General features: G+C 37.1%; 1 protein-coding gene across 3 annotated transcripts in view; it reads left to right on the forward strand.

Moving 5' to 3' along the window:
- The first annotated feature begins 1,969 nt into the window (after positions 1-1,969).
- Positions 1,970-27,807, forward strand: part of NOVA1 (NOVA alternative splicing regulator 1) — a 142,745-nt gene continuing 116,907 nt past the window's right edge. The window contains exons 1-2 of one of the 3 annotated variants that reach the window (XM_051806277.1): positions 1,971-2,917; positions 4,779-4,922. In XM_051806277.1, coding sequence (XP_051662237.1) covers positions 2,782-2,917; positions 4,779-4,922 — 280 coding nt within the window. In that variant the 5' untranslated portion in view covers positions 1,971-2,781. Of the gene's footprint in view, positions 2,918-4,778; positions 4,923-27,807 lie in introns of all 3 variants that reach the window. The other 2 variants (XM_051806276.1, XM_051806278.1) reach the window with 2 other exon arrangements.

Below are 27,807 nucleotides of genomic sequence, written 5' to 3' on the forward strand. Positions count from 1 at the left end.
GATCTGTCACATAATTAAAATTGGTGCAGGGGGCACAGTAAAACAGATGTGGTCTAAAAATCAGAGAATTATTTGATTCAATGTTGCTTCAGATGAATGGGACATATTCAGTGACATAAAGAGAGCAGTGTTATAATTTATCCAGTTCCACTGCGGAAATTGACTCAAGATGGCTTAATTCAAACATCGTGGGTTTTATTTTTGCCTTCATAATTTTCTGTAAGTCATTTGCTTAGTTCACAAATAAAAAGAGGCCTTTTAGGACTGATGACCCTACAAACTGGACCTGAGATTTACAAGTCGTGCGGTGCTCTTTCTGACTCAAATACTAATAAATTTTTTCACCTGGAACTTAGTAAAGAAAATGCAAGAGCTAGAACCAGTCCCCAGTTTGCTGTACCGTAATTGTGTCAGCAACTGTCAAGGTAACAGAAGCCTAAAATTTTATTTCAGTCAGTAAACTAAGCAATTATGAGTCAGAGTATCTTAGATACAAAGGGTACCTGATGAGTAAGAAGGTTCCCTATTTATACAATCATTTTTCTGACCATATATGTTATCAAATTGTTACTGAATCAGCTGCATCTATTTCATCTGCTGGCGAGGAAGCTGGATATCACATTCCTTGGACACAATTCCCAAAGAATTCATTGAAAGTTTCCCATGTACGGTGCTTGATTGAGTTCTTAATTTGTGAATGTATTTGGGCAGGAGCCTGTTTAGATGTTAACGTACACAGTTTAATATCCTATAATGAATTACATACCTGTCTTGTAATTTTTAAGCAGAGGTGATGAGCTATACGATATATTATACACGAAATCTGCATTTTAAGTACTAAAAATTGTTTGGGGCAGTATTTATGGTAAGTGATTACTAAAACTAAGGCTATCTCCCAGAGAGCTCAGAATGGAAATTGGATGTCATCCACAAACAGCCAGGTTTTCAGCTCGCGCATTAGGAGGAATCGAGTCAGCAGCCACGCTGCACACACACGTAGCAATACGAATTTAGCACAGAGCATGGTGTAACGCAATAAACACATGTGCCTAAATTTTGTACAGAGTTGATGCTCCAGTACTGACCACTGCCTCCACGGTTACAGCGGTTTGAAAAATTTCTTCAAAGGCAATTCAACGAGTCAATAAATAGCATGCTTTTCTGGTGCGCAGACAATCCCCCGAGCCCTGCCTCCCCCTTCCCCCACATCTTAAAACGTTTTAAGCTTCCACCTGAATAATTTCAGATTTGTACGCAGAAATAACCTTCACCGGAGCAAAACATCTTTGATTTCTCTATGAAATACTTAGGTAAGCAACGCGGCTCTGTGTCGCACAGCTCCAGCTAGACCGGCTGTCACAGCATAACAATAATATCTTTATTATTTCCTCTACAAGCCTGCGCGATGCAGCCCGGCGCGTCGGAGGCTCCCGGCGCGGAGCGGCAGCGCTGTCCCCCGCCCGTCCCCCGCGGCGGCCGGCGGGGATGGACGGGCGAACGGATGGACGGAGGGCTGCGGCCACACCGGCCGTGTCGCGTCGCGCAAGTGGTGCAGCCAGCCCCGGCGAGGACGTGTCACCGCTATCCCGCCGCCTCCACGAGCAATCTCGGCCGTCCTCCCACGCAGCTGCGGGCCTGCGAGGCGCAGCGTGTAACCCAGGTGACGCCGCATCACGGCGGGGACCCTCCCAGGGCAGGAGCCAGCCCCCACACACACCCACCCCGCCGCCGCCCCCGCCGCAGAGGTTAAAGCACACAGCGGCTCCTCCACTCGCGTCCTGGAATTGGCGATGAGCTCCAATCCCAGCCTCGCTCTCTTTTGTTCCCATTGGTCGGATCTCCCGCCTGTCTTCACAGAAAGCCCCGCCCTTCTTTTTATCGCACACACACATACATATACACCCCCCTCTATCGCCCCCCCTTCCCCACCCGCCTGCCCTCGGACACCCCCGTCCTTCCACCCCCTCCCACGGTTCTAACCTCTCCTGCCTTTCGGGTTTCTGCGGTGCAGCAGAGGGTGGTGACCCCAACCCCCGGCCAACCAGCCGCCCCCGGTGTTGGGGCAAGAGCGGAGCAGCGCCGCACCATAGCGGCAGCGATCCCCCTCTCCACCTCCGTGCCCGACAGTGAGGGAGCGGCGGGCAGCTGAGCCGCAGCGTCAGGCGCGGCACTAGGGCGGGCAGGGGCGGAAGGGGGCTCAGAAACAGCGTGAATCATCTCCCACTCTCTCCCTCGCCCACCATTTACACCGCTCGCTCCCTCCTTCTCACCCTCCCTCCTTCCTTCCCTCCCTCCCTCCCTTCCCGCCGATTCAGTCTCACTCGTTCTCTCTCCCCTCCTCTCCCACTCACTCTCTCCCCTCCTCTCCTCTCCCACTTACTCTGTCCTCTCCTCCTCCCGTCTCACTCTTTTCACTCCTTCCCCTCCTCCTCTCCTCTCCCCCATTCTCTTCCCTCTCGCCCCCCTTGTTCCCCTGTTTCCCTTCTCCTCATCTCCTCCTGACACTGCACTGCAGCTGCTCCTCCAGCCCAGTCCTGCCCGCTTCCCTCCCTCCTTTCCCTTCCCTCCCCCCGGGTGCCAGATAAACAAGGCGCGCAGCATCCTCGACAATCCCGATCTTAGCTCTACATTTTCGAAAAGGACAAGAGAACGGGACGAGCCCCCTCCCCTCCTCCTCCTCCCCCTTCCTCCTTCTCCTCCTCCTCCTCCTCCTCCCCCCTTCCCTCCCTGCCCCCCCACCACAGAAGGGAAGAGACTATTCTCCTCCGAGCAGCAGCAAACATGATGGCGGCAGCTCCCATCCAGCAGAACGGGACCCACACCGGGGTTCCCATAGACCTGGACCCGCCGGACTCCCGGAAAAGACCGCTTGAAGCCCCCCCTGAAGCCGGCAGCACCAAAAGGACCAACACGGGCGGTGGGTATATCCTCTGTCACCTCCCTCCCCCCCCCAACCCACCCACCTCTTCGCTTTCCTACCTGCCTGCCCGCCCGCCTCTCCTTCGCCCCCCTCCAAAAGATTCCCATTTCTCTAATGTTATCATTCATCAAAATGGCGTCGGTTTTCAGCATCTACCAGTCTTTTTATTTAATATCCACGCTGGGGCTGCACAGCCGTGACCCTACGGAGGCGAGGAGGGAGCACTAGGGACTCCCGCAGCACAGCTATCTCCCTCGCCCCTTTAACGATGGGCGAAAATAAAGGGCAGCTGGAGGGAGACGGTAAACGCTCTTCCCTCCTTCCACATCTTCGGGGTCGCAAGTTGAATTTCAGCCTTGTCGTGCGTTTTCCTCCTCCTTGGCCTCACTTCCATTGTCAGCGCGTACACGGCGTGTGTTTGCAGTGCCGAGCCGGGGGCGAGGGCTGGCTGGTGGCAGGGGGAGTCGCCCCTCGGCTGCGGGGACTCTCTAGTTAACATCCTGCTCTTCCTGGAGGAGATGAGTTATAACGGGACCAGCATCTCCTTTATCCATTTGCACTGGAGTCGTCATAACAATGCACAGAGGCAGAGGTGAATTTATTTGCCCCATGTTGAGAGCAGCGCTCCGACTGTACATAATGCATGGTTCCCCAGCTGTGGTAATACGGGTGGGCACCACTGTCGCACACAGGCACTTCTTGAGACGCTTATAGTCTCAGAGAAGAGAAGTAAGGTGAACTGAGATCGTTACCTCTGCTTAGGGGTAAAAAAAACCCTACAGCTTTATGAAGCAGGTTTCATGATATTTTAATATCCATGCCAGTGGGATCTTGCCTTAATTACTGAGGGTAGCCCAAGTCTGGGAAACCAGCGTACCCTTATTGCCTTGCACTTCTTCAGAACCAGTTACAGAAAGGTCCTCAGACTTCAGTGTAGCTGGATTTAGCAGTGTGGTGAGGGCACTGACAATTGTGCAGTTTCCAAATCAGACTGGGAATCCTTTTTTTTTCTCCCCTCCATTCATTCTATATATTTTTTCCTGTTTCGATTGTGTGCTTTAACGCTAGTGGTGGGTAGAGGACTGGCATTGTCTATGTTGTCACCTTTTAAGTGTATTTAAAATAAGTGACTTAGGGTTTTGATCAACTGGGAAAAATTCTTCTTAGTGTCCTTTAATTAATGAGCTTAAAAGAGATCATTATCTCTTAAGAAGTGCTAAAGGAATACATCAGGATTACTTAGGCAAGTGATTCCATCCGCACCATGTTGAGTTGTTTTCTTGGCAGTGGCTGAAATGCTTGGAATAAAACCCCACATTTTGGGTGGGTTATTTGGTAGCAGAGTAGTCGTTTTGCTCACTTAAGAAGAATACAGGCAATAGCTAATTGCTGTTCTCATGTGTTTGCTAATGACAAACAAATAGCTCATTAGAATTTACAATTCGTTCCTTTTTGGTTTTGTCATTTCTTTTGCAGCATTTTCAAGGAAGGTTGTAGTTGTCAGTAGCCACGTTCTCGTGCAGGGCTTTTTTTTTTTAAGGGGTCTGATCATTTCTGCATGCTGTGGTTACCACTGGAAAAAATCAATCTTTGAAATATAATATGAATTTTATTCTCATTCTTTTACTGAATTAAGGAACCTATGTGTGTTCTTTATTTTGCTTAGAATAAATGTAGATATTTTAAAATGTCAAAGGCACAGTCTAAACATGTCTTGTAGAATGACGCAACTGGTTAGATGTAAATGCATGAATTAGTGGAGGAGTTTAAAGACGTAACCTTTTGTTTATTTGTGGGTCTGGGGAGAAAAAATGAGAATTTATAAGCCATATTAACCATGCATATCTCAATTTTTCAGAGGATGGCCAGTATTTTCTAAAGGTCCTCATACCTAGTTATGCTGCTGGATCTATAATTGGGAAGGGAGGACAGACAATTGTTCAGTTGCAGAAAGAGACTGGGGCCACCATCAAGTTGTCTAAATCCAAAGATTTTTACCCAGGTAGGTGAAAAATTAGCCAATTCTTTATTTTCAAGTCCCAAGGGACATATGTACATGTCAGTGTGTTTCATATATTGACAACTAGGCTTCCAGTGCAGCAGGAAGCATTATGTCTCACAAAAGTATGTTATGAAGTGCAACAGTGAATATAAATGTTCTGTCTGTTTCGGTGTATGGAATGGACCGTGCTGGGCACTAACTGCTTAAAACAAGTTTAAAGATGTTTACAATGTTTCTGTGAAAGGTTATTTTAATTAACAGTGATTGCTTTATTTTTTATTAAAAAAAAAAATCTAGCTTTAAGAAACCCCTGTGGCAGGTGGTGTAAAAATAATTGTTCGTTTGAAGTTTCCAGACATTAGAATGACAAATAAGGTAGAATGAGTAAAAATAAGAGGCCGCTTAGTAAAGAATGGGCCATTTACTTTAAATCCATTATGTACCTTCTTTCTTCTTCACTGCTTTGTTCACTGGCTCTGGAGTGAAGTAAAGAGGACAAGTGCTGCTTTTTAGATATTCTTTATATTATGTTTATCATGGTGGTGGAAGAACACTCTATTATAAAAGTAAAGTGCTTTAGATGAGTAAAGAAATTAGCATTTTATATTAGCTGTATTAATGCACAAGAAAGAAGTTTTTTTTAGTATTTGAGTGTTACAATAATAAACACCTGAACTGGCATTTCTCCTTTATATGATTTCTGAAAATGGAATCTTACATATAATGATAGACAAGATTTAACTTCTGTAGTTGATTAATAATTTTTTCCCTAATATGAACAAATTAGTATTCTTTAATTGAACTTTGTTCTAGAGGACTTTTAAAAAACTGATGCAAAATAATAACATAGCTGACACTTCTGTGTTTTGATTTTGTTGGTTTGAAGAGTAACTGGTGATTTGGAATTGAGCTGAGCTGTTGGAATTGAGTCAGCTGTTACTGACTTTTTCTCTGTTGGAAAAATAAGAGCTGCTTTGCGTTTGATCTACTTTAAAAAGATGACTGAATTCTGCAAAATAGTGGAGGCAGTTGGTATGGATGTAAACAGAACACTAACATTGGAGCATTTAGCATCCCTGCCCTCTAACTTTATTGTCAGGCAGAAGTAGATAATATTTTATTAATGAAGAGATTTTGATCTATTTACAAAGATGATTGTTAATGTGGAAATTTTTATGCACCTGTTTTACATCTCCTTAATGAATGTAGTTTGTAATACTTAAATGTCAGAGGTTGAAGTGATGCATGTAGATTTTTTTTTTCCTGTTGAAAGTTACAGCTTATGAAGGATACTCGTTTCCTTTGAGGCCTTGTTTACTTTTTTTAAAAAAAAACTCGGAAAAATGATCCTTTGTTTTGAAAGGTATGTTAGGGTGGAAAAAATCAATGTGGAATTGTGAAAACTCTAGGAAGAAATAAAAGCATTCTAAAGAGCCTGATTGCAGAATTAATAACATAATCTGGGTAAAGAGCTGCAATAGTAAATTAAATTCACTATCAATAGATGAAAATGAAATGGATTTTTTGCATTATACATGAGGGGGTATCAGATATGCAAGAATGTTACAGAAAATTGGTGTTTATGAAGAATATTCCAAATACCAAATTACAAGCCTTTTCATTTTACTACAGTTTATTTACACTCACTTGGAAAGGACGCTCCAAAGATTAGATCTTTTGTTCAGTGCTCTAGTATAGTTCTTTTGTTTTCTGATTAAATCAGAATTACTTTTTTTTTTTGTGTGTGTGTGTGTAGGAAATTTTAAAGATAAAACAGTAGTAGCAGAAGAACCTTTGAAAAGTAAAAATTAGCAAGCTAGAATAACATGAGAAAAACATTTGTGACATATTTTCCCTTAAAATCAGTTGCAATAATATAAATAATTAGAGCTGGGAGGCTCAAGCATTTTCACGCTAACAGGTGCAAATGAAGTTCCAGTTTGACTTCATACAGTCTGCCTTGAATTTGCAGCTACGCTGTGTCATATAGAAAGAGTTTTAAGGAAGCTGGTGACTGATACCTGCTGAAGCATAGAACAGGGATGGGAAATGGATTCCAGCATGGCTAACTCTTCTTAGTCTCTCTGTTTGCGTCTGACCACCAGCCCATGGAATTTTCGGAGGTCCTAGCATTCCCTGAGCTGATGGCTTTTGGGTTTCTTCCAGACTCTCTTGCTTATATAGCATTAGGGAATACAAACCTTGTGAAAGAGCTAAGATGAAGATACAGTTTATTTTTCTTACAAAGTTTCTTAAACAATTATTCTGTTTTCCTAATAGGTGCTACTTAGTCCTTATCCCTGCTTGTGATTACAAATGTGTTTAATGTATATTTTGCTATTCAATGTTCTGGTGTTGAAGCTTCTGTGAAACTCTTCTGTATTTCCAAAAAGTTTTAGAAAAGTAAGTTCCTGTTTGGAAAGGAGGAAGTTGGTTATAACACAGAAATTACAAATAGTTCCCATGATCTAATAGTGTTTTTTCTTTCCCTCTGTGATATAGGACTTCAGTATGCAGACTGATTTCTGTTGGAATTATTTTTGTGCGTCAAAAGGTGACATAATTACTGAAGAATTATATGGCAGCTCTAATTAAAGGAAATTAAAGGAAAAACTGCTTTGCACTGTACATTTTAGTTTACAAAATAGGAAGCAGTATAAAAATATATTACTGTCCACTGCAGTCTTATTTTTTGAGTACACTATTTATTGTTCTCTTTTCAGGTTACCCGCTGACTTTCTCTAATTGTCTGGACTCCTGCAATTTGACTTTGAATATTGTGTCTAGATTATCCCTGATTATTTACTGTTCAGGCTTGTCCACCAAGATTAACATAAATGAAATTAAAATGTCAAAATATACCCTACTTTTATACTAAATGGTATTGATCCTTTCTGTAGAGAAGTACAGTGTGTATTGACTAGTAGGTTTTGGTCCAAAATTTGAATACAGATTTAGCCAACTGCATAAACAAAGTGGCTATTCTGTGAAGCTATTTTAATGTATGGGTTTTTTTGAATAATATAAAAAAAAATTATTTCTGTTGTATGAAGCTGTCATTGTCTTATCTGTTTCTCCATTCTGCATTATAGTGACCGCCGGACTGAAAACTCCTTGGGACATATGTATATTTTCCATTGCGAGCGCTGGCACACACTCTTGCTTTCTTTCTCTCACGCGCGCTCTCACTCCGCGTTCCTGCCCCAGTCTCTCCCATATGCACACACATGCACAAAATTGTTGCATCGCATCATGTTGTTTATTTTGCAACAGGATCTTGCCTGGTCTGAACTTGGTGCTTGAGTGAATTTGAGCTTGGTCAGTGTTTTTCAATTTATTGGAATATGAAGCCATACTTGTACTGAAATTAGATCATATCAAGAACAGAGATGAATAAAAGCGTAATTAAATGGGGATAAGTTTTTACCGCTTTTAACAATATATTAACTGTGTTGTTCTTATAGCAGATTTCTAATCAGTAGTGATATAAATGTTGGAAGAATATAAAAGTTGTGAGTTTCCTCTCTCACCTTATGTAGAGAGTGTGTGAAATGTTGTGTGGCTATGTTGTGCTTGTGACTTGTATTTGAGATGTTTTCTGTTTAAATATCAGATTTTTTTAAAACAGTCATGCGTTATGTGAGATAGTCTAGGTCATCTTTGTGTCCAGTGCCTTTCTGAAAAGTCTCCTATTCTGACTTCTAAAAACCTTTCAAACACATTGAATGTGTTAGTAATAACTTTATAGGAATTTATAATTAATAAACTTATAACTTCATTACTCTTATAAACTGCTAGGAAGGAAAAAGGAATCATATATCAAGCTTGATTTACCATTATTATTTCCTTTATATAATAAAGAGATTGTCATGTTAATTTATAACTTTTAAAAATAACAGTCTAGTAGGGAAAAGAATTTTTTAAAAATCAACACTTGAAATAATGTTGAAGTGAAATACTGGGTTTTTTTCAGCTAGGGAAGAGAAAAGAGTAATGGAGTTAGAAGTGAGCATGGCTTTAGTTATTAGCTGTCTGTTGTCATGGTTCCTTGAAGGGGTTTGTCGTGCATCAATAAATGCATCTCATTTTTGTTCTTGATGCTTCTATTTTTTTTTTCCGAAGTGTTGACATTAGCTATTTGTAGACTACATAAGTATGTGTCTAAGATTTTTCAGATTCTGCTGTAGACATTTACTTATGTGAGTAACTTAAGGGATAATGGCCCTGAGGAAATTACTAAATAGTGAGTAGAGATTTCAGAGGTGGAATCTAGAGCTGTGTAGATTTGTAAAGTAATCACTGATCCTTGTGCTAGTTTTAAAAAAAAAAAAAAGAGACCAACCACCAAAAACTCCCATGTGTTGATTGCCAGCTGTTCAGAGAGATAATTCTCAGTTGGACAGTTGTCTGTTGCCTGGTTACTGGAACAGAATAAAAAAAGTTAGCTTGTTAGCCAGCAGATCCTTAGTATTTTACATTTAAAAGGAAACTGAAATTGAATATGTAACTTGGTAGGATCTCGAGATTGTTACATATCTAACTTGCCCAGTGTACTATCACTTAGCAGTTTCTCATTTGGTAGGCTTAGAGAAATTTTGAGGAGAAGTTCAAGTTGAAATTTTGCACATACTTTTTTTTCTACGTGTAGGGACTTATTCATGTTAATGAGTGAATCAACTTTGACATAGTAAATGGCTTTTGTTTGCAAGGAAACGCTGTGTCTTTGTCTTGTATAGAAAGGTTTATAACAACTTGTGACAGATTTGGAATGGTTAGTCTAACTTTAATAAATGATACAGACTAACTTGGTTGGCAAAATAAAGAAGAGAGTGAGTACAGCTGTTATGATGGAAATGCCATATTTGAGTTTTCAACATTTCATTGTGATGGCTTTTACCTAGGTTAGAATACAATTGAAACCCAAATTATTTTCAGTAGTTTAGAAAGCTTATGTAGATGAAGGTGTTCCTATTAACAGTATTGTTTTTTTATAAAGTCAGGATTTCTGTAAAGCAATTTTTCATTTAACAAAAATTAAATAAGATTTTAATTTTCCACTTTCATGAAGTTTGAAAGTTCCATACAATACTTCAGTGGTATTTTTCAGATAAATCTGAGTTTTAATGGATCTTTGACAGGGCATTGGTCTTGGAGCTAATATTTTAAAAATATAAACAGGGAATGTCTGAATCTCTTAATTGTTTGTGTCTTCTCCCTTGTGCAGTAAACAAAATATGTGTTCCCTTTTTTTAATACACGCAACCTGAAGCAAGCAATATCTTTTTCAAATACTCTTTGATCTTGTTTGTTCTTTAGTTAATTGCATTAACTTAGATATTGTCCTCAGTAGTTGACCACAGAATTTATTTTGTCAGTGATCAGTAAATTTTTGGCCAGGGAAAAAAACATGGGATTTAGTGAATTTGTCAGACTGGCTTTTAGAAATGGAGCATAGAGGGCTTCGGGAGGAGGGCTTGTGCCTGATTATGGTCTCATTTCTGTCTTTGGACTCAGCTCTAGCATATAGTTAGCAACAACTATAAGGATTTGACTGGCACACATCTCTGAGACTCATTGTTGCATCCCACAGCAGGTGCAGTCAGCTTTGTAGTCCATCTTAGAGAGGTTAGTTTGTTTTTTAACATTTATCAGAAGGCCAGTGGGAGTTAATGACTTGGTGAGGAGTATGGTAGTTGTCAGTTGTCCGGTGTTGGAATGCTGCAGGTAATTGGGCTGGACTGGTGAGAGCTGTGGCTGTGTGCTTCTCACGTTGCACTGCAGCTGCTGTTGATCTTAATTATTCTGACCCTCAGAGCCTGCAGTGTCACGGTATAAAATGCAATATATATTAGAAATTAGAAGGCTGCTTTTCTGACTCTTACTGGTGGCCATGTTTCTAGGTAGGCCTTTTGGTTTTCTAATTGGATTTGTTTGACACTAGCATAAAATTCTTAATGTATTTCAATCTAAAACTGTAATACATTATGCTTGTTTATCAAATCTATCTGTGGAGTAATGAAACTGCTAAACGTGTTTTTGAAATGTCACCATTATAATGGACTCAGCAAAAATATTTGTGTTTGTTCTGACAACAAACACAATTGTCTGTAAATGAAAAGAGTTATATTGTGTCTGGTATGAATTTCTGGTGTTGTAGTATGTTCTGTAGTGGGGAATATTTGGTGCTTGTTCTATCTAGCTCAGTCTTGTGGTTCTTTTAAGGATTTCTAGTAACATGGAAACACGTAAAATTGGAATTTGGTATTTAGCACATGGAATAAATTAGTGTGCTGTGCACGTGAGAGGCTATTAATTTACTGTAGAAATACTACCGTCTTTATTCTGACTGCATGACATGGCTTTAGGAACCTATCATGTTCCTTACATTCACCCTGGTATTCAGGGCCATTTTATATTCCCAAAGGAAATATCGAACTGTACTTTAACCTAGAGATCTTGTGTTACATTACAGACTTGTATAGCTCTATTCCATCCTATTTTTGTTTTGATTTTATGGGTATCTGCATCCCAATTTGTGATTACACATAGCATTATAAAGATTAACTACATTTCTCTATTTTTAAATTAAAATACAAGCAAAGATTGTCAGAATCCTCTGCTTTAAATTTTCCCTATATTTGATAAACACACTAAATATTTTAATACATAATAAAATGACAACTATATAAATTCCCATCCTCCCATATTAACTTGTTTTCACTTTAATGTATTTGATAATTAATTATAGTTGAATCTGGTTGAGGATTAGGTGTGCTGTTCTTGGTCATAGCCAAGCATTGAAATTCCTTTGCAAGAACTTAACTGATCTGATTGAAATGTCAGTTTAAGGCAGTCTTTGGAGACACATTTATGGAAGTCAGCTCCCAACTGTACAATGCTAACATGCTTTTGTAACCTTTGAGTATGAATTTATCACTCTTTGCTTGAGCTCCTTATTGTTCTTTTTGACTTCTGAATTGTAGTAAATTTTTTGTAAGGTTTAAGTGCTTTGCATAATTGGGGGACAAAATTAAGTCTCCTTTGTGGAAGGCTGGATGTAGCTGTTGTAAATAACTAGCTATGTGACCAGAGAGCACTTGAAAGAACAGTGTATTTGGGACCAGGTTTGAAGTTAAACCTTGGTGAGACGATTGACCTGGGGTCAGATGCCTTGTAAGTGAGGAAGACATACCCTTGTGAACTTATGTATATGAAAGGGGTTATGTGACATTAGCATTTGTTGGATATAAAGAAGCATGAATCTCAGAAAAAATTTCATATTTACCTGGTCTTGTAGGTTTTGGTTGTGAAAAGACTAAACAGCTGTTTTTCATCATTGATCTCTCACTGCATCCTGCAGGGCCTGTCATCTCAGCATTGACAGGATCAGATGAAAAATACAATCGATGTGTTGACATTTTTTTGAGAATCACTCAGGTAAGATTACTTGTTATACAGAACTACAGTGAAATTCATGGCTGCTGCTAATGTTTCACCAGTTGGAGCCTTTGCATTCTCAATCATTAATTAAATTAGATACTGAGGTTCTCTGCATGTTCCCTTGTTTCTATTTTAAAAGCACTTTTTGTGCCTTGCTCAGTGCCATTTAACTCTCTTGTAATTTCCCACATAAAGAGCTTCACACATTTGTACTATTTTCCCCCACTTCATAGAGTGGCACCTGTTTGCTTGAATCAAGAACCATAGTGCACACCTCCAAAACTCTTGGAAGATTTGTATGTACTTTTTATTTTCAAGTAGTGACTTTAGTCCTCTTTAGATTCTTCATTGGCAATATGGGGGAGAAAATTCTCTGTAGAGAACCAGATAGGCACAGCAGCAATTTATCATCTTCCTAGTGTGTTCTAAACTCTGGTTTTCAAATTGTACGTGAAAAATTACAAATATTTAATAGAATATACAATGGTGGAGTCTTTCTTTTTATATCATAAGTTATTGAAAATATTTATATTAGGTCATGCACTGGAAAAGTAGGAAATGGCATGTGTCCATTACGTCTGCTTTGTTGAGCATCCAGTGTGCTTATGAAATTAAACCTATATCAGAGTGTATTCCCAAAGAGTTGGGCTGTGAAATGTCATGGCTATGAGGGAAGGGGGAGGAAAAACCAGTTGGGCCATATGCCAAAGTTGGAGCTTGATCTAACAGAGGTTTACATTTTGTCTCCATCTGTAATCTGGCGTCAGGAAATGCCAGAGTGCAGGTAGGGTAGTGTATAGTACTAGTAGTAGCAGCAGCAGCAATTCAGGTGCTGCCGCAGACACTGTTTTGGCAGCAGCATTGAGCTGGAGTTATAGAATATTTATGTTTTATTGTAATCTGGCAGTCTACCAACAATTTTCCTGACGAACACCAAAAAAAAAAAAAAGAAAAGGGAATAGGTAGCTTTTTAGTAGTTTCTTGACCTGGATTTGAAGAAAACTGTGGAACAAGAGAGGCTCTTCCGGCATTCTGTCTGTGCTGATTTTTCAAAGGTCTGCAATGAAATGCTGCTGCTGGATGTCTTAAAGCTTTATAAAAATGATTTGTTGCAAGTGTTAGATGTAGAACATGTATGGGGTTTGTTTTCTGCCTTGCATGTGTGTGCACACTTCATTTTTTGTATGTCTTCTACTTACTGTATTAGATGAACACTTGGCGACTGTCAATCTAAAGTAAAATTTATCTTTCCCAGGAACTCTGTATGACTATATCACTTCTTAACTTCTAAGAGTTTTACTTTATAGTGCAGCACACCAAAGTCTGCCAGTTTTTGTTGAGATTGCTCTTCATCAAGCAGCATATAATTTCCAGTTTAGTGAAATGTTAAAAAAAAAAGAAAAAGTGTCAACTTTACAAAGATTCTTTTTCAGGGATATAAGTTTGGGTTTTTTTGTGATTTTATTTATGGTGGTGATGCCAAGTGCTCATCTAGTATTTGCACTACTTTTAACAATAATAAAGTATGTACTTTATAATTTTATAAGCTGTGTAGTTCTGTATGGATCTACATTTATGACTTCGACATAGTACATTAGATGGGTAAATTTTTTTTGATTCATTGATCCCAAATAACTAGAAAAACAGTTCTTTTCCTAAATAGGTAGGATTTAGAAGGAAAAAATTTGTTCCTCAGATTTTAAAGTCAAAACGCTAAAAAATACTTTTCAGTGTTTGAAGAAATCTATATGTAATTGGTAGTCTCAGAAATTGAGTCTTGTGTGCTCTTGATGAGAAAATCAATTAAATGGGCAGCTATATTTGTCTACCTTTAGGTTTCCTGTACCTTTGAAAAACAAAAACCCCTCAGTTTATGCAAATGTTTTATAACCCTCTAGTCTAAGAGACTGGAGTAAATAGTGGTAGCAAGGTCAGTGTTTGAATTAAACTATATTTTTAACTAGATAATTTTTTATTTCAGGTTTTTTTAATGGTACTTAGTTGATAATTATCAAGATTCTCCTGCTTCTATATTATCTTTCCAAATGGCTCATGTGTTTGATAGTACCTACTGTTTAGAAAAATGTGAGTTTTGATGTTCAGAAGTAGTTCAGTTCTGTCCTTCACACTTTATTAGCTTAGAACTTTCTGATTTCATTGGTGCAGATGTGAGAAGGACACAAAATTTAGTCATCCATAACTGTAAAATAAGTACCTTATTGTTTCCCTTCTCCAACATGCACGTGCTCAGAATGAGGAAAAATAAACTTCTCATTGTTTATTCACTTTTTTGTCCTTTTTCAGTGGAATAATATGGCTTGTGAAAGGCTACCATGCTTTTAGTGTTGACTAGTCCAGGAACTTATGAAGTTTCATCTTGTGCAAAAATTCTTTGTGTGTTTTGTTTTGTAAAGAAGTCTCTGCTTGTAAATTTTGGCAGCTTTGTACTGGTTGTCTGAAGATTTTTATTATTTATTTATCTTTAAAGAGTTTGGCTATATAGTGGGTTGGCTAGTTCTGATTTGGGTGTATTGTTTCTTCCAATGCAAAATTTCAGAAGTGATGGGTTGCGATATTTCAGCTGCAATTACGACTTGATGAATGTTTCCTAAAAATATGTAGATAGTTAAATGGTCTCCTAAGATGATGCAAGGATTTTTTTTTCTGTGATATGTTAATGCACAGGAATTCAGAATAGGTGATCTTAATGCTTTTGGTACTAATAAGCCTGGAAATGTCTTAATTTGGATGCATTTTCCCTGTTAAAGATTCTAAGAAAGCATACAGGGGTTTTGGTGTAAATCAGTGTATATTTGTAGGACTGATTTTGTGTTACAAGGTTTTCATATTGTCAGGTATGCTTACTTGGGAGGTACAGATAAGCTGATAATGGTCATGGGATATTTGAGTGTGCTTAAAACTAAAAGTATTTCAGGAACTAATATAAATTTTGTATTTGTAGAATGACCTACTTCAGTAGGTCTAGAAAGAGGTATGATGTTGCAATGCTGATTTGGAGGAAATAGTGTTATTAGTAATTATCTGCTGAATTATAATGCAGTTTATTGGCAAACCAAAGGAGAAGTGACCCCGGTTTGAAAAGACACAGATGTTGTATGTATCTCTAGATATCCGGGAATCCTTTTGAGTAAGTCTCTGTGTAGAGGGAAAGACCAATATGCCTTTGGAAATTTGAGAACACTTTTTCTCTCTGTACTGAATAATTTTTAAAGTTTCACTCTACTTTAAGCAGGTTCGCTTGTGTTAATCCCTTTAGAGTGCAGTAGTTTTCACATAGCATTTAATTGCAGAATTCTAAGGGGATTATCACTTCCTCTGTTTCTTTCTCCTTTGCTCAAAAGCAAAAGATGGTTTTTGTATTGGATTCCCGTATAGATATTTCTCCTAGGTAGAAATAACTTGTGTCATCTGCTTCAAAATATGGGATGTCCCCTACGTTTTAATTCTTCCTGTGGGGAAATATGGGAGATACTATGTTTATGCTACTTATTTGGGAAAAAAGGCCAGTGATTCAGTCTGAACAAATATTTAACTTCAATTTGTAGTTTTTAAGTTGTCTTAAAACCTGAAGTTTTCACTGCTACAAATCTTTAAATTCTAAATCTCAGTAGTAGTTTAGCATGTCTAACTTCTGGAAAATGAATAGTTTATTTCATAAGCAGTTTAACATGGATCTTTTGTGCTTCCACTTTTATACTTGCTGTTCAGAATAGGAACTCTGCCAGTAAAATATAGTCATCACTGATGACTTCAGATAAGCAAAACTTCCAGTGTTTAGACAGGGTGAAAATGTTTGGATTCAAGGATGCAATCAAAACCTGATGAATTTTTTCCCATTCTTTATGTTGTTTAAGGTCAAATATTCCACTAGAGGTGAGCATTTCTCCAGTTCTCCAGATTGTTAATATATACAGTGAGATACAATTCTTCCATCTTTCCACTGCTGATGTTCTGTTACCTTCAGCAAAAACAAATACAAATTCTTTCTTGCCTCTTAAGCATAAGGACTGAAAATGATAATTTCTTTCCATTTTGCCACTGCCTCCCATGACAGTGAGTGGAGACACTTGTACAAAGGCAGTAAAATTATCAGCAGTTTCTGTGTACAACCATTAAATTCAGGTAAGTACTGAATTTAAGCAAGGTGGAACACACCTCCAGTCTACATAGTCCTGTACTAGTGTGTTTATTCATATGGATAAATCAATAGTAGTGTATATTAAAAAAAAAATTGTCTGTGATTCTAATTTAGATCTTTTGTAGAAGACTTCTGTCTTTCTAGGGGTTTTCCTTCTTCTAGCAAAGGAATGGGATTTTCTTTGGTTTTTTTGCCTTTTTTTTCCGGGTGCTTGTCTATGGTAGATAAGATTTACTACTGCCTTTTCCTCTGAGAAGGAATGTGTTCTCACATTTTCTAGCCTTGCAAATGATTGTAACTGAACTTTTCTCAGCTGGACAGAGCTGTTTGAGTCTGTATTTGGACATATCTTTCTGCTTATATTCCATTGTATTATAGGGTGACTTTTCAATTATGAATAGATGTTTATCAAAAATAGGTGTATTATACAGATTATCAGTATGAACTACATTATTTTAAAAGTTCCTTTCAAATTTTAATGCAGAAATGCAAACCTTTATTAACACCAAAAGCAGGTCAAGTGATAAAAATTTAGTCTATATAATATTTTTTTGTAATTGTCTCATTCTTTGTGTTTAAAAATGTGGCCTGATTTTCTGATCTTTATGTATAAATAGATTCAGATCTTTGTGATCTGCATCTTTATTTATAGACTGGCTTTTAAATATATTTGTAAATCTGTTCAGTAATTCCATGTAGGAAAATACTGGCTTTTTGTTAGTGTATGCCAGTCTTGCTTGTCCATTTTATAAGCGGAACACTAGATATAATCCAGCTTGTTACAAATCTTCTTCAAACTAAACATTTACTAGAATCTCCTTCTATTTGCAAATAATTGCTCTTGTTACAAGCAGTAATTTTTTCTTTCGTTTTGATGCACTTGTTTGATTTTAGTTTTGAAAAAAATCAAAATTTATAAAGTATGAAACTGACTGAATTATCAAAAATTATCTAAACAATTACAAGGAAGTAGTCTGTAAAGTTCTAATCTGAGGTGTTAAAAGGCATGGGTAAAATTTCTAAAAATAAATTCTTAGGATATATTTGCATTTCAGCTTAAAATAGTAATCACGAAGTCAAATTGTCCTTTTTTTTTTATTATACATAAAATGTTTTGACTTAGAAGGGTTGTTTGGACATTTTATTGGGGGAAAGACTGATGAAGTCTGTGTGGAAGAAATCAAATCTATTCTGCTTTTCATTAAGAAAAAAATGTTTAAATACTTTGAGTTTTCCTATATTCCTGGTAGTACAGTCATTCACACAAGCCTGTATTCTTTTAAAAATATTGCTTTAATCTGTTTATTGAAAACAAAAATACAAAAGAGATTTTGGTTTTTTGTTCAGATTCATATGTCTTTCAAATTACTTCAGCAAAAAACTTAAACATTATTTTTGCATGTATTCAATTTTGAGCTTAATACAAACCTGTTTTAAAGATAATTGCAAATTCAAGGACTGGATGCTCATTTAAAACCAGAAAAAAGCGAGGAGGCATTTCTTGATTAAACTCTTGTATGTTTAAGTGCTCTTATATTTATAATGTAATCTATGTTTTTTAGAGTAAGACAGTGTGTTCAAATGTATCTTGATATTATCTATTTTCTGTTGAAAAAAATTATCAGAAATACCACATATAATTTATGAGAACTAAGGGAGACAGGGAAAAATACATTTGGTGACTGAGTGGAATATCTCTACCTTTATTTTGTACTCTTACACAAGAAACAAAAGTATTTGGAGTGGGTGCTCCATAGTTATTTGTCTACTAAAGTGTTAGCTGTTGGCTAATTTTGATTTTATTGTCTAAAAATACATGGTCGTGTTTGAATTGAAAAAGGAGAGATTAAGATTATGTAACTTTTCATGGTAATTATATGTGTACTCTTTGCTTATTTGCGCAAAGAAACATAAAAAAATCCCTCTGAACAGCTGAAGTGACACGAAGCACCAGCTGGGGAATCTGAAATCAAATATTTTGGGGCACAATTTGTACTAATCTGCAGTTAGAATGTACGATTCTGCAATAGTGATTGTTCTGAGTGAGGTCGAATTGCTCATAAAGAAGGAACACAAGTGATGTCTGTCTTGACTGCAACTGATGTCTCTACACGTGCTATTTCACAGTATTTTTTAATTGCATGCAAAACTGGGAGAATGACTAACTTGATTGTTTTGTTTGTCCGTTGTCAGTTAAGGCTTAGTATGCCAATAGGTGAATTAATGACTTGAAAGGAAGAATAAAAATTGAAAATACCATCTTTCAGAAACATTATTGAAATTAATTTTTCCCTGAATATTTTAATAATAGGAATAGTAAAAGCATTTCTAAAACATCAGAGACTTATTCTCAGGTATTTCTTCTCTCTTTTTAATTTATTTCTTTTACTTGTGAGGTACTACATGTTAAAAATACTGTATTGACCTACTGGTATTATAAAAAGATAACATTTTCTGTTTTCGGATAAAACTGCATTTTGACACATTGTTTAAAAACTAGAACAGTTCTGCATATGAAAACACAAACTGTGATAATTAGATAGTATGCCATATGTGGTAGTTTAAGTTGGCATATATCTCAAATGACATGTTTAATGTACTGTATTACTGAAATTAGTAATTTTACATCTGAGAGCTGTTAATTCTGTTATATTCCCTCTCATGAACCTGTAGGTAATGGTGACAGGCTGTTTCCTTTGCAAAAGCCTGCTTCTGGTAAATTAAAACAGGTATAAGCTGCTGCATTTTTAATAGAATCTTTGACTAGTATATGTTCCTCATGAAATAAGTGTTTCTAACTACTTCAAAATTCTAAGACTTTTTTAAATATTGATACATTTGGTATGAAGGGATGGTCAAAATTTTTGCTATAATGAAGTGTCTGTAATGAAGAAAGAAGGAAGGTCAGTTTTTCCCAGACCTTATTTTTTGTTATGGCAAAAAATATTGTCAACCCTAAGTGCTTGAGAATTATTAACAATGGCTAAAATCCTCACACCTGGCCTTTCCATACTGTGTAACACAATAGAAATCACTGATCATACATGGCAGAAATATAAAGGGAGGAAAGCAAGACCTCTGAGTGCAACTGGGTATGCCTGAGATGGAGTTAAATTTTCTCTTTCATAGCAGCTTGTATGGTGCTAGGTTTTAGAGTTGTGACCAAAAAGTGTTGACAATATACTCATGTTTTAACTGTTGCTGAACAGTGTTTGCACAGTGGCAAGACCTTCTCTGTTTCTGACTATGTCCCTCAGTGGGGATACTGGGTGTGCACAAGAAGTTGAAAGTGGTCACAGAGCGGTCACAACCAGGGGGATAACCTGAACTGTCTAAAGCTATTCCATGCCATATAATGCTGTTTTATGGGGTTTTATAATGCTGTTTATAATGGGGTTTTAGCCATTTTATAATGGGGTTTTCTCAGAGAGTAGCTGGGAAATGGTCTGCTCAGGGAAGTTTTCTGCATCACCTATTGGAATCATAGAATTATAGTTGGAAAATACGTTGAAGTCCAACCATCAGCCTATGTACCACCACCATGGTCTCCATTAAACCATGTCCCTAAGTGCCATAGCCACACAGCCACACAAGTTTTTTGAACACTTCAAGGGATGGTGACTCCACCACTTCCTTGGGCAGCCTGTTCCAATGCTTTACAACCCTTTCTATGAAGAAATATTTCCCAATACCTAATCTAAACCTCTCCTGGCACAACTTGAGGCCATTTTCTCTTGTCCTGTCACTTGTCACCTGTGAGAAGAAACTGATGTCCGCCTCACTACAACTTCCTTTCAGGTAGTTGTAGAGAGCAATAAGGTCTTCTCTGAGCCTTTTCTTTTCCAGGCTAAACAACCCCAGTACCATCAGCCATTTCCCGTAAAACTTGTACTCCAGACCCCTCACCAGCTTTGCCGCCCTTCTCTGGACATGCTCCAGAACCTCAGTGTCTTTCTTGTAGTGAGGGGCCCAAAACTGAACATGGGATTTGAGGTGTGGCCTCAGCAGTGCTGAGTACAGGGGGTGATCACTGCTGGCCACCCTTTTTCTGTTGCAAACCTCCATGCCATTGGCCTTCTTGGCCACCTGTGCACACTGCCCAGCAACCCCAGATCCTTTTCTGCTGGGCGGCCTTTTTTGAGGCCTTTTATTTTGCATTCCTATTTTCCTTCACTTATTAAAATATTTTTAACTTGACTTGTGACTTTTCTTGGTTTGCTGTTAATATTTTCTTCCCCCATTCTGCTGGGGAAGGGGCGCGAGTGAATGAGCAGCTCTGTGGACTTATCTGCAATCCAGGGTGAGCCCACCACAGGCATTATTAATCTTTTTGTGATGTGTAAATATTTTGCTTTTCTAAAAATGTAGGGAGGGTGAGGGACACACCCCAAACTTCACTCAATTTTGTCTTTATAAACTGGCAGACACTATCAAGAGTTAGAAAAATGAGTTGAATTTACAGCTTTGGGTGCTGGTTTCTATTACAGAGGACTTTGTTACTGTGCTTTTAGGTCGAGTATATAAAAGGGACATAGTATAGAAGGTAATAGTGAGAAGTCTTTTGGGAACCAAATTCAAGTGAAATGTTAGAAAGCAGGTGTGAAAAGGGCCTCATGGATTAGAGACTTCATTTCTCTGCTCTCCTCTGACAAACCCATAAAATCTCATAATCATTATTCTTTTAATGCTTTCCACCTGCCCCAAAATTAAGTGATGCTGCCAGTTCCAAGCTTCTCCACAAGAAAAGTGAAACATTTTTACTCTCTGAAGAGATGTCCTAAATGAAACAGAATGAGAGTGACAAAGGAAAATGTGCCCTATGAGCTCGGTACCTGTTTGTATGAGACTATTCAAATAAGCTAGCGGTAACGTAAGGCTTTTATAGTATAGGAAAGGGGACATTTCTTTTTCATAAGATAAATGAAATATAGTTAATAAAAAGAACTGCTGTCCTTTTTTAACAGAACTATTAATGGAACATGATACTCATGCAATCATCCTCTTGGGTCATTAAGTCCAATTCCATCTTATTACAGGTAGCTATCATTCATAACCCCAGTCTATGGAAGGCCTTTTTAAGACAAATAGGAACTTCTGAAATTGCACAGTTTCATTAGCTCTGGAACTTGCTGCTCACTCAGTAGCCTTTATTTCGAAAAGTATGCATGCTTCCTTTCACCAAAAAAAAAAAAAAAAAAAAGTATTAGGCTAACTTTTTTAGCTTTGAGAAGTTCTGATTTAAGAGTCAAGTGACTCTAGATGTGGTATCATATGAATAGCTGATCAAGTTCATAAATTAGTGTACAAGCTGAAATCAATTTTATTGGTAATTAAAACTGTGTTGAAATTAAATGTGGCATTCTAGACAAGTTCACCATTTTCATTCATGTTCTATAGCTCCTCAGCCATTTTCTGCCTGGTTTCCTTCTTTGGGTTTTTTCTGGTTGATTGGTTGGGTTTTTTTTAGTTTGTTTATTTGGTTTGTTTGTTTGTTTTTTAATCATAATAAAAAGTTGCAGATGGAAAAGGCAACCAATTGCCTGCACCCTCCCCAGCCTAAACTGAAACAATGAAACTTAAAGTTGAGTAGTTGAAAACCTTTAATTTCCTGTTGCTAATTTCTGTTGTACACAGAAAGGCTGTGGACACAGGTATATAATCTTATAAATAGATACTATCGCAGTTGTACGTGAACAGATCAGTGAGGAGAGGAGTGTTTACTAGCCCACTAAACACTAGTGTTTACTAGTGTTTTAAGAGTTTTACCTCCTTCAGTGTTGATTGTAGCTACTCTGTAACCTCTGCATTCTTGCTTCTATGGTACCTACTGTTGCAGCTACTTTGGCAACATGGAGTGTGTGGGGGTGTGTGTTTAGATTTGTTACAGTGGTTTTACAAAGGCAGACAAGAAATCAAAGTGTCATCTTTCAACTCTAAAAATTCTGCACTATTTGAAAATACTTTCATGGGATGAAATAGCTCTTTCTCTAGTTCAGTCTCAGCAAGTTTTAGAATCGAGCTTTTAGCATTATCCACAGTAATCTTTATAAAAAAAGGGGCAGAATATTTTATTTTGGACGGATGTCTCATTCCTGTGCAAATGTCATTTCAGAGACACATGTCCACGTGTATGCAGTGGGGTGCTACAGGTTACCTTTTTGTTCTGGAGTTCTGTTATGACTTTCTTGTTATTTCTTTCTTGTTCGCAATTTTTGCTGTGACTCTCTCTGAAATTCATAGTTTGCCTGAATTATGGATTGATCGTTATTCCTAGAAAAGGGACAAGGAAATGGAACTAGAAGGAGAAAGCACTTTCAAATACTTCATTCAAGCAATGCTCAACTGTTTGATCTCTAAACTCCTTGGGTAAAGATTTGTGACAAGTTACCAACTTCTAAATTGGAGTCTCAAGAAATTGTGAAGCATCAGGATATTTCGTGAAAGGAGAAATGGAATATAGGGAGGGTTTTTGATTGCTCTGAGCCTGTGATGACTACTGTTAAAGCTGAGGACAGGTTTAGCTTTTAGACTGGTTTAGTATTTTAGATACAGGAATTATTTAATTTTTCTAAATAAAAGGCTTTTTTTGTTTTAAAGTAACTTTCGTTAATAATACTTTTTTTGTAGAGGTCAGTAATTTTTTTTAATCTTATACTTTGATTTGGTCAACTTAAACTTTACGAGTCACAGTAGCTGTAGTTTTTAGCAGTCTGTAAATGCCTATGTGTAGTTGAATAAGAGAAGCAAAAGTCACATTGTAATAATAACAACAATTGCTGTCTTGGTAGAGGAATTGTGTTATACTCTTTGTCACTAAGGGGGTCACTAAGTCATGTAGTTTTATACATAACAGAAAGTTTGGCAGTTCTAAGTTCTTACAGATTCCTGTCATAAGTGATGCTAAGATAGTTTTTACAGTTCAAGGTACCCTTACAATATGTGCAGTGTGAGGTGGAGTATGTTTTAGATTTTGTGCCAACAACCTGATCCCTTAGTGCTTTCTGAAGAAGATTATTATATCTCAACTGATTACATAGGAACCCTATAGGATTCCCATCTCACATAGAAATTCAGAACAAAAATCTGTTCTTTACTCCAAGGAATTTACCTCCCCAGTTATTGTTTAGGAGATAAAAAGGGTTTTGGAATTAACCTCATGTAGGAATGTGATCTGTATGTTTTATGTACACACCACATATATGTGCTGGTAGGATATTGTATGAAAATTTATAATCATGAAATAGTGTCATTATAGTATATTTTTCTGAATTAAAGTTTAAAGATTTAATTTGATGTATTTTGTCATGAAAATTTGTGCCTCAGATGGAACCAAAAGTTAGAGGACTGGCTTTGTCCTTTTTGAAGAACCTACAAATTTAATAAAAACTTTCCAACTATTCTCTATATGTGTCTAGCACATATGTTTTTAATAGTTGTGTTAATTTTTAGTTTTTAATCAAGAATAAGGATAGGTAAATACTAAGATGGTGCAGTTGTTTTGTGACCATCATTTAATCTGTCTTGAATTTAAAAGCTTTTTTAATGATAGTTATGATAGATGGTACTTTAAAATATATATTCCTAAAGCTCTTAACTGCATTTAAAGATACTATTTTTTTTTAATTTATGTCGGAGAGGACTACTTTTAGATATTGTAACTGTATGGTAAGCTTTTCTAGAAGTCTTATCAAACTAAAACTCTCTATTCATCCTTTTTCTTACCCATTATTTTTTCTTCATCATTCCATAATATCATGCAAAATACAACATTTTACTTCCTAGAATAAAGCTGCTAGTCAAAATTGAGAGCTTTACCCCACTGAAAGTAATGGGCATCTTTTGCTCTAGTGTTCTTGCTTATACTTCTGTGTATATTTGTTCAGTGGTCTTTGAACTTTATTTTTTTATGCAAGTGCTATACTGAGTTGATTTTTTAAAAGTAAGTGTATCTCCACTTGTGTCCTAAAATGAGCTGTAGTTTTTTTGGTAATTGTGATACTATACTTTTTAATACCTCCCGTCTCTGCTGCTATTTTTGAAGGACTTTTCACCCCTCTTTGGGAATATTAGATTCAATTACAAATACAGAATGGTTCTGAATTTAAAATTCTAATGTATCTATTTCAGAAAAAAAATTCTTAATTTAGGTGTACATTTTATGTAGTTGGTCATGACGAGCTCTTTACTTATGAACAGGAAGAAAGTTATATAATTAGAGGAAAAACTTGTATCATTTATGTCAGAATATGAAGAACTACAGTAAATTTAGCCCTGAATATTCAAGTAAACAAGGCATTATACACTGCAAATCTGTCTCTTGGGATATTTGTAAGGTTATATATCTAAATGTCTAAAAAGATTCTAAAAAGAAAAGTTTGCAGACTCAGTGGATTAATTTTATTCTAAAATTGTACTTAACTTTTATTATTACTTATATTGGCTCAGAAACAAGTGAGGAACAGTGCTACCTTTTTATTGTGTACATAAGAAAATGGCCTTTGAAAAGTTAAGGCAAAACTTATGTACAAAAAGTGTAGCAAACTACAAAATCATGAAAATATGAAAGGACTTTTTTCCTAGTTAGAAGTGGCACCAATAGATTATCTACTTGTCATAAGCATTGTCTTCATAATCACATGATGCTACTAGAAGGGATATCATTTGTCCGTGATATTGTGGTGCTTGTGCTTCTGTACCAGTATTGCTTTTGGTTTATATTATTATTCTCTATTCTTGCTTTAAGAACTAGCTTTCACTTCAGTAGTAGAAGTTAGTGTTTTCTTTCATGTGGTAGATTTGTTCAGTTATAAATTAAATTTGGCCCTCTGTCACATTCAGGGTGTTTGTAAATTTAGCAATTATTTCAAACATTACTAGTGTAAATTTGATGTGACTCATCATGGCTAGGCTTCGTGAATGAAGATTTAGGAAGGCTCTATCCACATTTGTTACAAGCGTGCTGGTGGCTAATGAGGCCAATATGAGATAGACACGTCTGATTGCAAAAGACACAGCAGAAAGACTCCAGGCCTCTCGATTGGAGGCCAGAGTAGACCAGTTATGTTGATCAATATGGCCCAGGCTGAGATGTTGTTTCAGGGAGTCCTTGTATCTTCTCTTTGGGGCTCCTCTCTTGCGGCAGCTGGTGGCAAGTTCACCATAAAGCATGATCTTGGGGAGATGGTGGTCCTCCATCCTGGAGACGTGCCCTGCCCAATGCAGCTGTGTTCTCAGCAACATGGCCTCAATACTTGTGACTGCTGCTTGTTCTAGAACAGATGTATTGGTCACATAATCTGACCGGTGGATGTTTAGGATTGTACGGAGGCAGCGTTGATGGAAGCGTTCTAGGAGATGCAGGTGGTGACGGTAGATGACCCATGATTCTGATCCATATAAGAGAGTAGACAGCACAATGGCTCTGTAAACACTGATCTTTGTACTTTTCTTCAGGTGTTTATTTCACCAGACTCTTTTATGGAGTCTTCTGAAAGCACTATATGCCTTTGCTAACCTGTTTTCTATCTCTCCATCAACCTTACCATCTGAGGAGATGAGGCTACCTAGGTGATTAAACTGCCGGACTGATTTGAGCTCTGATTGACCAATGGTGATATGGGGATGATGGAAGACTTCCTGAGGTGCAGGCTGATAGAAGACTTCTGTCTTCTTCAAGCTGACTTCCATCCCAAAAAGCTCAGCAGCCTCTGCGAAGCAGGATGTTAAACACTGCAGAGCTACTTCTGTGTGGGCGACGAGGGCAGCATCGTCAGCGTAAAGCAGCTCCTGGACAAGGAGCTTAAGGACTGTAATGCCATAAATTCAATTTAGAGTTAAAAAATTAGAATAAGTTGAACAAAGATAATATCCATTTTTATAGCTTCATATGACATGTACTCACATATGTTTATTAGCAGGACCATGTTCTCTAAAAAGGAATTAATGTACCTAAATGAAAACCAGTGAAAAGATAAGTCTGCTTTAGGGAAACACAAAGTGGAGAAGAGAGGTGCTTAAACGAGAATAATATTTGTTATCATAGTCATTGTTCTAACTTTGATATTATTCATTGAGACTTATTATGGCCATTTTCCTTGATGAAATAAGTGGAGTGATCTCTCACAACTTACATTCTTATAACTCATTTCAGACAGTTAGTTGTCTAGTTTGTGTTTTAAAAGAGAAGAAAATAGACAGCAAAAATTTCTCATGCATGTATGTATAAATTTCAAAGCATTTTGATCTATACTGTCTTTGTAAGTATTAGCAAAGAAGACAAGAGCATAGGCTTATACATGGTTGGAAAGTAAATTTGTCAAAAGTATTATTGCTAGAGATGAATCAAATCTAATGGTTAGCTTGAAAACAGCAGTCAAAACTAATAAAATTCTTAGGTAACTGTGGTAAGACATAAGCAAACCCTGATTTTATGGGACTCAAAGGAATTGCTGATGTATTTCCCCCATCATGTGTTTTAAAATACTGGAGGTAGGTTGAATTGTCTTTTAGCTTGTGTTTTTCACTTGTGATTTTAAGTAAGTAGAGTTGCTGTATTTCGAATTTTTGTCATAGGTAAGGCATCTGACTTATTTTGATATATCAAATCTTATGGATTTAAATCTGTTTTAAAAGGTATATATAAGGCATAATTCTGTATGGCATGTCTAGGCTGCTGTAGAGGTCTACCTTTCTTCTTTTTTTTTTTTTTTTTTTTTTTTCTCCTGTTGAGAGGGATGCTGATTGTTTTTGTTCCCTGTAAAGGAAATTATTCTAGTGCAACAGATTAAAGCTAAAAAAATTCCAGATATTTAGATCTCATAGGTCTAGGAAATCCCAGGCACTTTTTAATTTTGTACTTACAAAATATATCTCCTGAATAAGTTGTGAACAGCTGTACAAAAAAATTAAATGCAATTAAACAGGTAATTATCAAAAACAAATTCAACTAGATTACTTGCTGCCAAGATTTCTCACTTAAATTGTGTAAGGAAAAAATCTAAAGGAACCCATTGAATGGAGGTATTAACAAATATGGTGGCATACTGTAGTGTCTGTAAGCCTGCTGATTCTCATTATAGCTTTGGATTAATGTAAACTCACCAGAAGTCTGTTATTTCTGCTTATGATTTGAAGCTGTTTATAAATTTACCTTGGTCAAATAGTAAAACTGAAAATGTTAGAGATGTCTATTCCTAACAACAGTCAATTTACTTGCAGCAGGGGATTAAAAATTAGAAATTTTAGAAAATAAGTCAGGAATACAGAAACTTTTCCTCCTTATCTGGC

This window comes from Manacus candei, unplaced genomic scaffold (assembly GCF_025592945.1).
Source record: "Manacus candei isolate 608988 ecotype Guabito, Panama unplaced genomic scaffold, ASM2559294v1 h1tg000067l, whole genome shotgun sequence".
Classification (NCBI taxonomy): domain Eukaryota; kingdom Metazoa; phylum Chordata; class Aves; order Passeriformes; family Pipridae; genus Manacus; species Manacus candei.